This window comes from Mytilus edulis, chromosome 8 (assembly GCF_963676685.1).
Source record: "Mytilus edulis chromosome 8, xbMytEdul2.2, whole genome shotgun sequence".
NCBI lineage: Eukaryota > Metazoa > Mollusca > Bivalvia > Mytilida > Mytilidae > Mytilus > Mytilus edulis.
The window spans coordinates 85412543-85426566 of NC_092351.1; the positions used below are offsets into that span (position 1 = coordinate 85412543).

The 14024-nt window shown below is 34.3% G+C and overlaps 1 protein-coding gene across 1 annotated transcript; it reads left to right on the top strand.

Moving 5' to 3' along the window:
- The first annotated feature begins 934 nt into the window (after window positions 1-934).
- On the top strand, window positions 935-10381 carry LOC139486495 (uncharacterized). The gene is made up of 3 exons (XM_071271394.1): window positions 935-1021; window positions 6889-9041; window positions 9967-10381. The coding sequence occupies exons 2-3, from the start codon at window positions 6950-6952 to the stop codon at window positions 10290-10292; spliced, it is 2418 nt and encodes an 805-aa protein (XP_071127495.1). The 5' UTR covers window positions 935-1021; window positions 6889-6949; the 3' UTR covers window positions 10293-10381.
- The last annotated feature ends 3643 nt before the right edge of the window (window positions 10382-14024 follow it).

Sequence of the window (14024 nt, forward strand, 5' to 3'; positions counted from 1 at the left end):
GGAGGGGGGGGGGTTCGGACGAACCCCCCCCCCCCTTTGAAAACAAATAAGCACTGTTAAAGTCAACGTTCTGTTCGAATTGTGACTGTTAATAAAAGTTGAGTTCGTGAGTCCAAATAACCCCCCTTTGGAAATTCCTGGCTACGGGCCTGATGTGTAAGTACTGTATGTATTTAGTCACAAAGCAATATATACATGTATGTACGTAGTTTGTATCACTGATATACATGTTGATCGATTGATATACGTAACCAGCAATATTAATGCCATTTTGATCAGTTCTGAAATTGTTTCACATCATGCGTGTGTTATAAATGTACACAGGGGTGCATATATAGGGGTTTTGAAAAAGCACAGTCACACAATTTTCTTTCACGTCTTTCAATTCGTATTCTGTCTTAAAGTCATGTTTGTTCCCGTTTGGTTTCTGTCACGTCTTTTTTAACGCTGTTCGTTATATCCCGTTACCATATAAAAGGGGGTGGGGGAGTAGGTCGGGTCCTGCTCCCGCAATCCCGGGCTTAGAAACATGAAATCCCGAGGTCCCGAATTTAAAGAAATCTAAATTCCGACATCCCGAAAATCGAAAAAATACCGAAAATCCCGAGCTTAAAAACATTCGATCCCGGAGTCCCGATAAAAGTCATACCCCCCCCCCCCCCCTCCCCTCATATAAGATATCCATATGTACCATGTGTACCCGCACAACGCTTCGATTTGACAATTTGTGTAAAAGTAAAGAACATCAAAATTTGCAGCGATTATGTCATCATGGTTATTTATCTGACTGATCATAATTTATAAAGGAATATCACCATGATAACGAGCCTGAACAGCGCTGTAAAAATCGGTTAATGAAGCATGCATGTAAAAGGCTAAACCTAGGATTTCAAAAGACTATTATACACAATATCGATTTAATGACCTAAATACTGGTTTTCAGAAAACGTATAGCACACAGTTATGTAAACTTAATGTATCATAACCGGATAATAAAATACGTAATCTATCAGGAAGTCGTGTATGTATAATGCATTTATTTCCTTTATATGCATGTGATCGTATTATTTTATTTTACATGAATATGCACTTTTCAATGTGTTATTGATTGCACTTTTATATATTCGATATTTGACTAATTAATGTCGTCTGTCCTAGTATTACAGTGGCGGATACAGGGGGAGGGTTCCGTGGGTTGAAGCCCCCCTGATTTTTATGATCAATGCATTTGAATGGTGACATATAGTTGGAACCCCCTTTTAACAAATGGCTGAATCCGCCCCTGTATTAGATGTACAGTTTCTCGTATGTGAGGGGCGTTAGTCCGGAAGATTTTAGACGATTACCTCTGATTAACATAGAATTAATAAATGTGTATTTTATCTTTTCTCTGACTTGTTTTTAAAAGTGCAATTGCTAAATTAGGAAAAGTGCCATTAGGCCAATTAAAATTAATTGATAGATTATCATCCCCGCCCGCCCCTCGGAAATCGTCCTGCCCTGATTTTTTTTTTATTTTAAAAATTTACGACTTCTGGATTTTGTTCCTTTCCGTCACCGATAATTGCCAATAATTTCGTCTCATTCAAAACTTCATGTTTCAAATTTTGGTTTTCTTATTTGGGCCTTTTTCAAAAAATGTGGATTTTCTTGTACAATCAATATTTCTAAAAAAGTGTAAATATTTTTATCCAATTTTTAGATACACCATTTAGTTTTTGGTGTGTGTAACAAGTTCCAGCAAATTCAATATGAAATTTAGCTACAGAAATTGCTTCCAGTGGGTTTCAAAGGGTCCAAAAACCCCAAAATTGCTTGTACGAAATTGAAAAACTAGTCTTTTTTAAATGCTGGTTTTAATACCCAGCGGAAATTATTATTTTTCTTTTGTTATTATAAATATATAGGTATCACTGCAGGTATGTATACACAAATACAGGGAATTATTAGATTTTATTAGCATTTTTTTTTTACTTTTCATTTCGTACTTAAAAATATGTCAACTACATAACACAAATGAAATAATGTTGCCAATAAACAACTGATTATATCTCTTGTAAAGTTCTAAGGAAGTGTTCTCTACTTACTCTTCATCCTCTGATGACGTTCTTAAAGTTACAGGATGACATCATTGATTCATTTCATTATAGATTAGTTTTGGTGAGTACAAATTACTCCGTAATTTTATTCTATGTCAACTTTGTAACGGCAAAAACATTGATAAATTTTGGCATAAATATTTTTTTTTACATAAATCATTCAAAGTCTATAATACAGACTCTAATTCAATAAAAACCATTTATCTGGTAGTATTAGGGTCAAGAAAAACATCCAAAAACCACAAATAGGTCAACTACATAACGGTCAACTACATAACGTTATGTAGTTGACAAAAAACGTTATGTAGTTGACAATGCTGAATTAAATTCACTTTAAAATATGTTTCTAAAAAGGGTTATTTTAACCATGTTAACTGTTTTGAAAAAAGTGTGATGATTTTTATGGAAATATATATCAAGCAAAATGTAAATATTATTAAAAAAAAATTAGGGACCGAAACTAAATCCGTTATGTAGTTGACATATGTCCCATACTTGTTTCTATGTTATTTTTTAAAATATTTTTGTAGTTGCATTTAAGATTGCATATTTTTATTTCAGGTTGTATTGTTGTTAAACTATTCAATTTCATATATTAAAGTTGAAAATTGAATATTTTTTTGTATTGTTATTTCACAACTGAAATATCCACATTTTTTGAAAATGACCCATTTCTGATTATGAGAAGGGCATGAACCATAAATTTCGGGTTACGAGTAAAACGCTGTGTCCAAAAAATGTCTGGATCAAAGAAATTGACACAGACACGAACTTGTTAGATTTATGACCGTATATTCAGTTCAAAAAGTTGACAAACCTACATATTTTATTATAGCATTTAAGCTCTTAGATTTACCCATGGCTGTCGTTTTTTGTTGATTATCCTAATACCCGAATAGAATCATTAACCACCTCCTTTTTTTGTTTATATAAAAAAGAAGATGTGTTATGATGCCAAATCAGAGATTAATTTATTTAAAAGTTTGAATAATTATGAACAATTCCTTATACATGATAAGCTTATTATTACACTTGCAGATATGAAGAACACATCACAAGAGGGTTTCAAATGTAATAAAATTTAAAAAATAAAATCCTCCCACCCACCCCATTTTTTTGTCTCTTTCTATTTTGAGATCATGTGCACTGATTCTAATTTTACATATGGCACTTCTCAATTGAAAATTGTTTAAAGATAGATACATTTCTTTCGAAAAACAAGTTTTAAGTTTGAAATAAGTATCTAATTTACTACTCTGTGTATCTGTTCTTTTTGTGTTCCAAAATTTTACAAAACTATTATAAAGTTTTTGCTTAACTGACTTGATAAAAAAGTTGAGCATCACCTCCAAATTATGAATATTCAGCTTTTTAAAAATAAAATGTACGGATGAATACCAGCATTCAATATTATTATTAAACATGTTTTTGTTACACATATAGGTATCATACAGTAAACCATCTTTCATATTCTTTATTCTAAACCAATATGTTAGCATTGATAATACAACTGGAAAATATAAAGGGAATCTACCAAGCTCTCCTAGCACAGCTAGGTTAGAAGACTTTTTGTTTAAACCTAATATACTTCATATATCTTAAATTGGATTTATCTAAAAAATCATTCATATAAATGTGCTGTAATAAATATTCACTTTCTTTCTGGCATGCTGCAGAGCTAGTTTTAAACATACCTGTAATTTCACTGCCATACATTAAAATGGGTTTTATTTTATGGTCATATATATGTAATAGAGTAGAAATACTTGGATTGGAAGATGACAAAGATCTTTGCAATTTGAATACAGCTTTTAGTGATTTTTTGTATAATTCTTACTTTCCTTGCTTAAAAAGTCCACTAGATATAAATTTTAAACCTAAATACTTATAATTGTTAACACATTCTATTGTATACGTTAGTGCACGCCAGAGGAACGCTAAGCAATCGTTAAACGTGCGCTGCATAAGTTTGAAGTACGTCGAAATACAAAGGTATTCGCTTGGTGAACGCTACAACTCATGGAAATTTTTATGCAGCATAAAAATTTTCATCCACCTAAAGAGTGTGTCTAGCGTATACATGTACGCTACACGCAGGTTATACATACGCTACAAGCGCGTTTAACGCGCTACAGATAAGTTTGAGACACGTTTAAGGCACGTTGTATACTCTTCAAGATCGTTCGACTTTAACTACTATGCGGGTGTGTTTGTAAGAAACACCCCATAATAGAACTTCCAAGACACGACCGGGAAGCGTCTCAAATACGTTCAAGAAACTTTTTTCCTTCGTAGCGTGCATTCCATCTACGTTAGACAAACGCCAGGCATACGCCAACATACGTTTCTTGAACGCCCGATAAACGCTAAGGTATGCTTCTCGTACGCCAAGTACACACTTAAAGCTCGTTGTGCACACCTTACAGATATGATTGACAGGTTGAATGCATCCAAAATTACTAGCGTATTGGCAGCGTACATGATTTTTAACACGCCCGGCGTACGTCGGAGCTATACGCTAATGTGTGACGCCGGTATACGTACGATAACAAAAAAATGTAACACAGCAACAAACGACAACCCCTGAATTACAGGCTCCTGACTGGCAACAGACACATACATAGAGAATGTGGCGGGGTTTAAAATGATAGCGGGATCTCAACCCTCCCGGGGTCTAAACTTGGAAAGTGGTGAAACCGTACAACATAAAACTATTTAAAATCTGTTAATAAAACAAACTATAAAAATCATACAATTCCTAGATATAAGCTGGACAGAGAAATTAAAAAAAAAAAGAAACATAGAATAACAATATGTTACCCCCAACTCCAAATCCTGGCTTCTATCTTTAATACAAATGGTTGTGTAATACATTTTGACATCACAATGCATATATCCATGACACAGAATTAGTACTTGCACAGCAAAATAACGTAAAAGTAACGAACAGCGATATTAATAAGACTTAGTGTTCTTTATCTCTTGAGTCATTAAGAGGCTGCCAACACGCAGCAAATAATCACACAAAAAGGGTCATCACTTCATGTATAAAACGACCCTAGCAACTATTTGAGAGGAATTCATACCAAACTGACTATCACAACTGTGGATTAAAGAAAAAAAAATAAAATATTATCAACATTTCAAATCTTGCAAGAAATCAAACATTGAATTTTATTGTCATGATTTAGACTGATGATCACTCCGAAGTTAATTTGCAAAAAGCATACAGAAAGCTGTATAAATAGACAATAATAGTGCATTCACTTGACATATCAACGATATAAGGATGAGGCTTAGAAACGGGGAAATGCGAGGCTGTGCCGAGCATTTTCCCCGTTTCGGGCCGAATCCTTATATCGTTGATATGTCAAGTCAATGCACTATTATTGTCTTTATACTGCAATCTAAAAAAAAAAACATTTTCAATTGTTGTTTATTGTGTTAATGTTATTTTTTTTATTTAAATATTGGGAAAAATCTCCCTTTAAAAAGGCCTCATATCAAACAGACGGAGAAATATAAAACACGATGAAATGTACATCATTACCGCAATCAATGGTGAACGAATTCGTTGCAGAATAAAATATCAACAATAAACATAAAACATAATGATTTATAGCTTGCAAACAAAAACATATTAAAAAGTGAAATATGTTTTCCCGAAAATTGCAAAAGAAACAAGTTTGATTCGTTAAACGCATCGTTGTTTACATTGAAAACAAGAACAGGTTGAAGAGGTCGTATGAATAATTAAACATAATTTCGACAATTTCTATTTAAATGTTCATGAGGAAAAGTGATATCAGGTCAGTGACTGTATATGACATAGAAATATACGGTCAACGTATTTTGACTGCTCAAATAGAACGAGTGCAGTATAAACGGTGTTATATAGACAATAGTGCATTGACTTGACATATCAACGATATAAGGATGAGGCTTAGAAACAGGGAAATGCGAGGCTCTGCCGAGCTTTTCCCCGTTTCGGGCCGAATCCTTATATCGTTGATATGTCAAGTCAATGCACTATTATTGTCTTTATACTGCAATCTAAAAAACATTTTCAATTGTTGTTTAATGTGTTAATTTTATCATTTGATTGAATTATTGGAAACTTCCCCCTTTTATAAAAAAAAGCCTCATATCATGCAGGCAGAGAAATAAGCAACTCGATGAAATGTACATTACCTGTTGAAATTCGCAATCGATGGTGAACGAATTTGTTTGAAAATGAACTAAATTATCAACAATAAGCATAACATATAATGATTTATAGTTTGTTGACCAAGATTTCATTGAAAACAAGAACAGGTTGAATAGGTCGTATGAATAATTAATTATAATTTCGTCAATTTCTATTTAAATATTCATGAGGAAAAGTGATATCATGTCAGTGACTGTATATGAAATAGAAATATACGGTCAACGCATTTTGACTGCTCAAATAGAACGAGTGCAGTATAAATATAGATATACATGTAAAAGTATTTATATTTTAATTACCAGTACATAGATCCACGCTGTACATGACAAATGATCACTTTGATACTTTTAGACATACTGAACATTTAGAAATCTGTGTCTTGCATTTACGATTGCGATTGTCTTTATTTTTTCCAAAAGCTTTTTCGTCGCAGTTTTTGCGAGATATTTGTTATATCTCATTTAATTTTTGTTTATATGTATTATTTATTTGAATTAAGCTTTAAGCAAAGTGCGTGAGATTTTTAACTTATATTAGTGAAAATAAAACAATTTAAATGGCAACCATGTATTTTTTTTACAGATGAGTCAAAATTAAGGAGTATGGTTGCAAATGGTGTGTAGTATTTGAATACATAAACAGGATGGATAGTACCGTCGTACCAGGATTATTTGGACTGAATCTCAATCTGATGTATGTTTTAGACATCCAAATGATTGATGATGAAATAGAAGCACTTAAAAGACGACTGAAAATTGAGCATAAGTGTGTACATAATGTTCTTAATAATATGATTGCTATTTTGAAAACAAAATTACCAAGATTGCGATGCTATGCGAAGGAAAATCTTGAACATATTCTAAGGGAAAATAAAAACAATTTAAACGCATTGTCTGATCTAGAACAGATTTATAAGGGATTACATAGAATATCGGACTCAGAAAGATGCAAAGAACGCATAGAAAAAATCCTTAATAGTACGCATGAAGAAGATATGGTCAATAAAGCTGTTTGTCTTTTGGAACAAGGATATGCCTTGGTGCACGATATGTCAGCTAATATTGAAAACATTGCAAACAGCAAATTGACTGATGCACATAAACTGCTACAGGCGGAACACTACAAAAGCGAAAATGAACGAAGAAAAATGCTCCAAAAATGTGTTTTCCACAACAAACAAGCTATCAGTAATTTAGAACAATCTATGCAATGCAGTAGAACAAACGAATACTTTCTTCGCAAAATAACAGCCCTTCAACAATTTGAAAGGGCCCAAATCATCTGCAGCACATACCCATACAGAATAGTATGGTCGTATTACATTGGCGAGGCATGGAATCGTCATGTGGATTCACTACAGAGGCAAAAAACTGAACATAGAAAAAAAAATGTCTTGGATGCTTCCTGTAAGGCGATTGAATTATTTTTGAATGTTGCAAACATGACAGATGCCATTGATAAGAAAAGCACTTACATTTCAAGATCACTTGCACAAATAGGCAATATTTTAATAAAACGTCACAAGACACTTGAAAATAATCCCACAGATTTTAAGTTCTTTCAAGACGAGTCATTTGTAAAATATATCAAAGACCCAATGATACCATTAAAAAAAGCATACGACATGCAGAAATTTATGCCAGATTCATTTGTAACGAATAAATATGGACGTGCCTTATTTCATCTTTCAAAAGAGACAGATTCGAGTGACAAACAACAGCGACTTCAGATGGCTCTGGAAATACTTACTAGATCTACAGAATGTTTTACCATGAACTGGTTTGCTTATAGTACACGCATGCAAGTTGCCGAAAGTTTAGGCGATTTGCATTTAACGACAAATCGAAAATTGTCATGGCAATACTTTCAAGGAGCACTCAGCGATGGACATCAATGCTTCGAATCAAAGGGATCTGCAATTGATATGGAAATATTGGCAAGAATATGCCAGAAGATTGCAAAGTTCCCATACACCAACAAATATGGCGCCCATGCGGTTAAGGAGAAGGAGTTTCTTCACTACGCTCTTGATTATTTGCAGCACGGTATAGCTTTATCAGGTCCAAGCGAATACAATATTGCCAAACGAATGGCATCGTGTTTATACGACTTAGAAGAACTCGTCACAGCTACTGAGTGGATGAAACGGGCATTATCCTTATGTTCATATGTTAAGATATATGACTGTAAAATTACGTGTTTATATCTTCTGAAACGATACGGCATTGAAAGCAAGATTAATGCGGGTGACAAACCCTACTATCTTCTTCGAGAAATAATTTACATACTGCTCAAATGCAAAAATCAGCAGGCAAATACGGATGAAGTGTATGAATACATTATCAGGACCGACTACTCTGATCTGTGTTCTCTGATAAACGATGTGGTCACGGTCAAACAATTGCTAAAACAAACCGGTCTTGCAATAATTACGGAAATTTTGCAATGTGAAACTGCAATAAGTAAATTAGATATAGGACGACAGAAACAAATGGATCAGTTCAAAGAACAAATATCATCTGTCGTTCCACTAGACGATATTGAAATGGTTCTTGAAGAGGAGTTCGAACAATCTTCAGCACCTATTCCGATTCCTCTAGAGACTCAACTGGTACCCGATGGATATCAATACAGTTTCTTTATATCTCATAGCAACAGAGACAGTGACTGGGTTAACAATATGCTCCTATTCGAGTTAGAAAAGAAATTTTCAGATGAAGACGAAGCATTTAAAGGTAATTGATAGAATTCTAAAGATACAAGAGAGTCGTAAAGGGGATACCTTCATCATTCATGACCAATATTATAACGTTAACAATTCTCGCCAAATGACGATAACAGTAAATTTTTGTGCATGACAATAAAATGTTCACTTTCATTTGACGATTAAAATTCGGCTGATTTTGACGAATCACAATAAGGAGATTTTGACATATCAAAGCCAAAATGGACCGTTTGAGGCCTGACATTAAAGGGGTATTTCTACCTTCATAATGAGCCTCGTAGTTTATCTTTAGGTCACCGGTAGCTTCTTAACACAAATGTTGTGTGTTTATGCACACTCCGCCCGAACAATGTAATGATTTCCACTTCCGTCTTTTTACGAACAAGAATATCGAATACTGTCAAAGACCTCTCGGCTTCAATGAATGAAAAAATTACATGCCTGTAATAGGAAGGGAACGACCATTTAACTTAAAAAAAGAAGGGGGTTTCTTAAAAAAATATTCTGATCCTCAATTAGATGAACAAATTATTGTCATGGTGGTCAAACTGATGACATAAAAATATCCTGATCCAGTTTTCCCCTTATACCTGATAGTGTTGAAAAAACGTCGAAAAAACTAAGAAAATAAATTTTACTCAGACTAAATAGCACCCCCTCCCCCTTTTGATGTTAAATGGTAGCTAAAACATTTTAGAAAATAACCAAACATTTATAATTATTATCCTGGATCTGCCTATGAAATGCGATTTTGGTGTAACGTCATCGACAATATCTTAATAACACCCATTCTTAACAATGTCATAATATCTGTTCCTGTTGGAACAAATATATATACCCTTTATTCCTTATAAGGACCAAATACTGTGAAAAAAATTCTTTATGTTAATTGTTACGTACCAGATGAATGTAATAATTCTGTAAATCAATTTCAGGTTGTATTGCAGACCGGGATTTCGTTCCAGGAAAAACTATAATCAAGAACATCACAGAGGCAATCAGAAAAAGCTATAAGATAATACTTGTGCTAACAAAACATTTTGTTGCGAGCCCTTGGTGCGAGAACGAGATGGAAAGAGCATTAGTTAGACATATTAATGATAAAGATAGTTGTGTCATTCCTCTTTTATTAGAACCGTTGTCAGATGAGCAGTTTCCTGATTGTTTGAAAAATATTACATATTTAGATATGACAGATGAAAGTACCCGGATTCAAGAAATAAGCAGACTAAAGCGGGCTTTGTTAGTATGTACCTGGTGACGATATAATATATGTCAGGGGAGACATGTGAATATTTTAAAAAGCTCAAAACGTGGCAATACAATACAATAAAAAATTGTAATTATAGATTATCATTGAGATGAACAATGCTAATCTTATCATTGAGATGACCAATGATAATCTGTTCATCGCTATTTTACCTATTTCATTGTATGATAACGAACGATATTCCTTAGTTTCTAGCAACAATTTTCATATCACTCGACTCCGCTGAGAAAGGAAATTATCAGTCAGCAAGATCAAAGAAAAAAATCGTAAAATGGCGATAATATAAAATCCCAGTCGTCACGCTGGACATGTATTAATGTTCTGCAAGTTTAACGCCAATTTTAAGCGCCATTTGTTGGCGATTTCGTGACGGTCAGTTTTTTTACCTACCGAATTAGACTTTACCGGATTTGTTATCTCATAAGCATCACGACGGGTGGCACATGTGGAGCAGGATCTGCTTACCCTTCCGGAGCACCTGAGATCACCCCTAGTTTTTGCTGCGGTTCGTGTTGTTTATTCTTTATTTTTCTATGTTGTGTCATGTGTACTATTGTTTGTCTGTTTGTCCGTTTCATTTTTAGCCATGGCGTTGTCAGTTTATTTTCGATTTATGAGTTTGTCTGTCCCTTTGGTATCTTTCGTCCCTCTTTTTTTGGTAGGGGAAGCCGGAATGCCTGGAAAAAACAGCGACCTAGTCGATAAGGAAGTTGACAACCCTATATCTAGTGAATCAAGATTGGACTCGAGTGCACCCACACGAGCGGGGTACAGCCACAGCCACACGTTCTAAACCTTTTATATATATATATATATGAAAGAATTTGGGAAAGTCTATTATACTGTTTTGTTTTACAGATCACTGTCTTAGTTTAGGCAGAGCAGATGGTTTACTTGCAAACATGTTTAATCCAATCGCATCATGTACCGGTGACCTCAAAATATGACTTGGGAATACACAAATGTCATTTTGGTGGTTTTTTTTGACCGGCAGTAAAACCCTGGCCGAATTTTGGGGATTGATTTTGCTTTGTTGGATGTATAAGTACGAGCTCAGTCCATCGAGTCAGAATGTGAATGCTAGATCCGATGCCTTGCGTAGAGAGGGTGTCAAGCTCTCTGCACTTTAAAAACCATTGCAACAACTATTTTGTTTGTGGCCAGTTGCAGGGCAAAATGTTTGTCTCTATACAATATAATATACCCTCATTAAATATGGTGGTAGTCCAAACTTCCAAGACGTAACTCCGGACGGTCTTTATTACAGGAACTACCTATTGTACAGAATGTGTTGTTAATTTGTTCTTAACCTTAACATGCATGCATAAAATATGTGCCAATAAACGTTGCAACCAACAATCAACCATTTTGACTATTGTCATTGACAAGGGAGATCCAGAAATTTTCAGGGCAATGTCACAGCTTGATGTTTTACCTAACTTTTCCGGTGATGCAAGGAATTCGGGGGATTAAAGTATGCTCACTTTGGTCTTCCTCCGACCGACAGTACAATTATCGCCAAATTGTGGCGTCCGTTTGGCTGTGTCAATACTTCATGTAGCAGCCACGCCCATTTAGATTTGACAAAAATATAAAAAATTCAAAAAATTTGTACCAACCACTTTGTCAGAAAAATTGCATTGGTTATCTATTATGGAATAACGCCGACCGTTATATAGCAGTTTGACGTACAATAATTTTGATCATTGAAAAGCTTTATATTTCCTTAACAATACAACGTGATTAAAACGTTGAGCTGATTTTACAGAGTTATCTCCCTGTAGTGTTAGCTAGGTACCACCATAAGAACCAGTGTTACAACTCTCTGAGTGGTCAATATATGGCTTTTTGCACGGCGAAATTTCATTTTCTAATACTAGTCTTAATGCACAACCCCAAACACACACACACACACCACCACGACCTCATCCGGATCAACTATTATTATAGGACCTTGCTATTGTATTAATTGTAAATTAATAACGTACAAGCATGAACATCAGTCGATCCATTTAGTCATTTCTATTGTATGTTTCAAGTTGAAAAAAGTATGCAGGAACATGAGCTTCCTATATAGATTCAAACGTTAACATGCTTGTGCTGACAATTTAAAAAACGGCAAATGTTTTGAAAGTCTTACTTTTTGAGTTTTTAAATGCTTGTAGTTGCTGACTTTTGTAACATTTAATTTTTATCATTCACCACAAATACAACGTTACCACACTTTATTTTCGAATGACAGTTTACTCGGGCTTAACAAGTCCGGCTAACAAAATAAAAGAGTTCGTCGGAGTAAAATCTTGACGATTTTTACAATGGCAAATGTTTTGAAAGTCTTACTTCTCGTGTGTCTAAATGCTTGTAGTTGCTGATTTTGATAGCATTACGTTATTTGTTTTTCACCACAAATACAACCACACTTTATTTTCGAATGATAAGTTCACTCTGGCTTAACAAGTCGAGCTATCATAAAAAAAGGCCTACTTCGATACCAGTTGTAAAAATGGAAGCCATTGTAGCGATGACGCGCTGCCAATTTAACTCTTGAACACCGATTAATTTATCCACATATCACCATTACGATCCTGATATCGCCAGTTGTATTTTAAAAGAATTTTATATAATCACAGAAATCGGAAATAATATCAATAAAATTCTGTAAACATTATAGTCGACTATCGGTAACCCTCTCCCCTTTTTAGCTCATTTGGCCCGAAGGGCCAAGTGAGCTTTTCCCATCACTTGGCGTCCGGCGTCGTCCGAACGTTCCGCACGATGTTCCTACAAGACGACGTTACAACACCACGACGTCAACGAGAGTTTTCTGAAACTTTTGACGTTCATTTATTCAATTTGCAAGTTACATTTGCTTTTTTATGTAGTTGGTTGATTCTAAATCTGTCTCTATTAATTTTGTGATGTCTATTTACCATGAATTTATTTACCTCAAGTTGTGGAAATCGATTAAATAACGTTTACCCTTAATTCACCTTAAAATGTTGTATTGTCGTAAGTAATGAATTCGAAGGAAGGAAAAAAGGAACAGAAGTATACGGTTTTCAATAAATGAATTATAACAAAACTTTAATCGCAGGCTGCTAAAATTGCATGGTGCATCTCATCTGTCATCGTAAATTTTTCATATCTTGATTTAACCCTAATACAAATATATCCGACACTCTGCAAGTAAATAAAACAATATTTACCCTTCATTAATTTGAATTGAATTGTATTAAAAATTTGCTTGACACATAACTTGTCGAAATACAACCATTAAATAAAATTATTATAACCCGATCTTGAAAATTATTTTCCGAGTCATTTGAAGTTGCTTGCTTTTAAAATGTACTAATCTTCTCCTGAATCGTCCGTATATTACGGGGTTGCATTAATTCAATGAAACTGTTTTGTGGCTGTTTCCGATAAGTCTTTCAGTTACCTCCGTTTCATGCACAACATGCACCGTGGGTTTTTTTTTTTCGACAACCAGCTTTTTTTTTAATTTCACCACTATCAGGAATATACAATGGAACAAATTTTGCACATGTAACGTCGAAAAAAAGCGTTTGTTTGGATTTTTCGACGTTTTTCGACGTTTGGACAAAACGGTAGCCCGTTTTGTAATGTTTCGTAGCATTTTATTCCTGTAAGACCCAAACATGCAGTTAATAAAAAAAGAATCTAGACTTTATGTTCTGTTCGTGTATCTAACTTTTGTTTTGG

What these genes read in the sequence shown, in the direction of transcription:
- LOC139486495 (XM_071271394.1), top strand. Translation starts at nt 6,950, where the DNA reads ATGGATAGTACCGTCGTACCAGGATTATTTGGACTGAATCTCAATCTG. An exon ending in TGAAGACGAAGCATTTAAAG is followed by an intron (nt 9,042 to 9,966) that starts GTAATTGATAGA and finishes AATCAATTTCAG; the next exon opens with GTTGTATTGCAGACCGGGAT.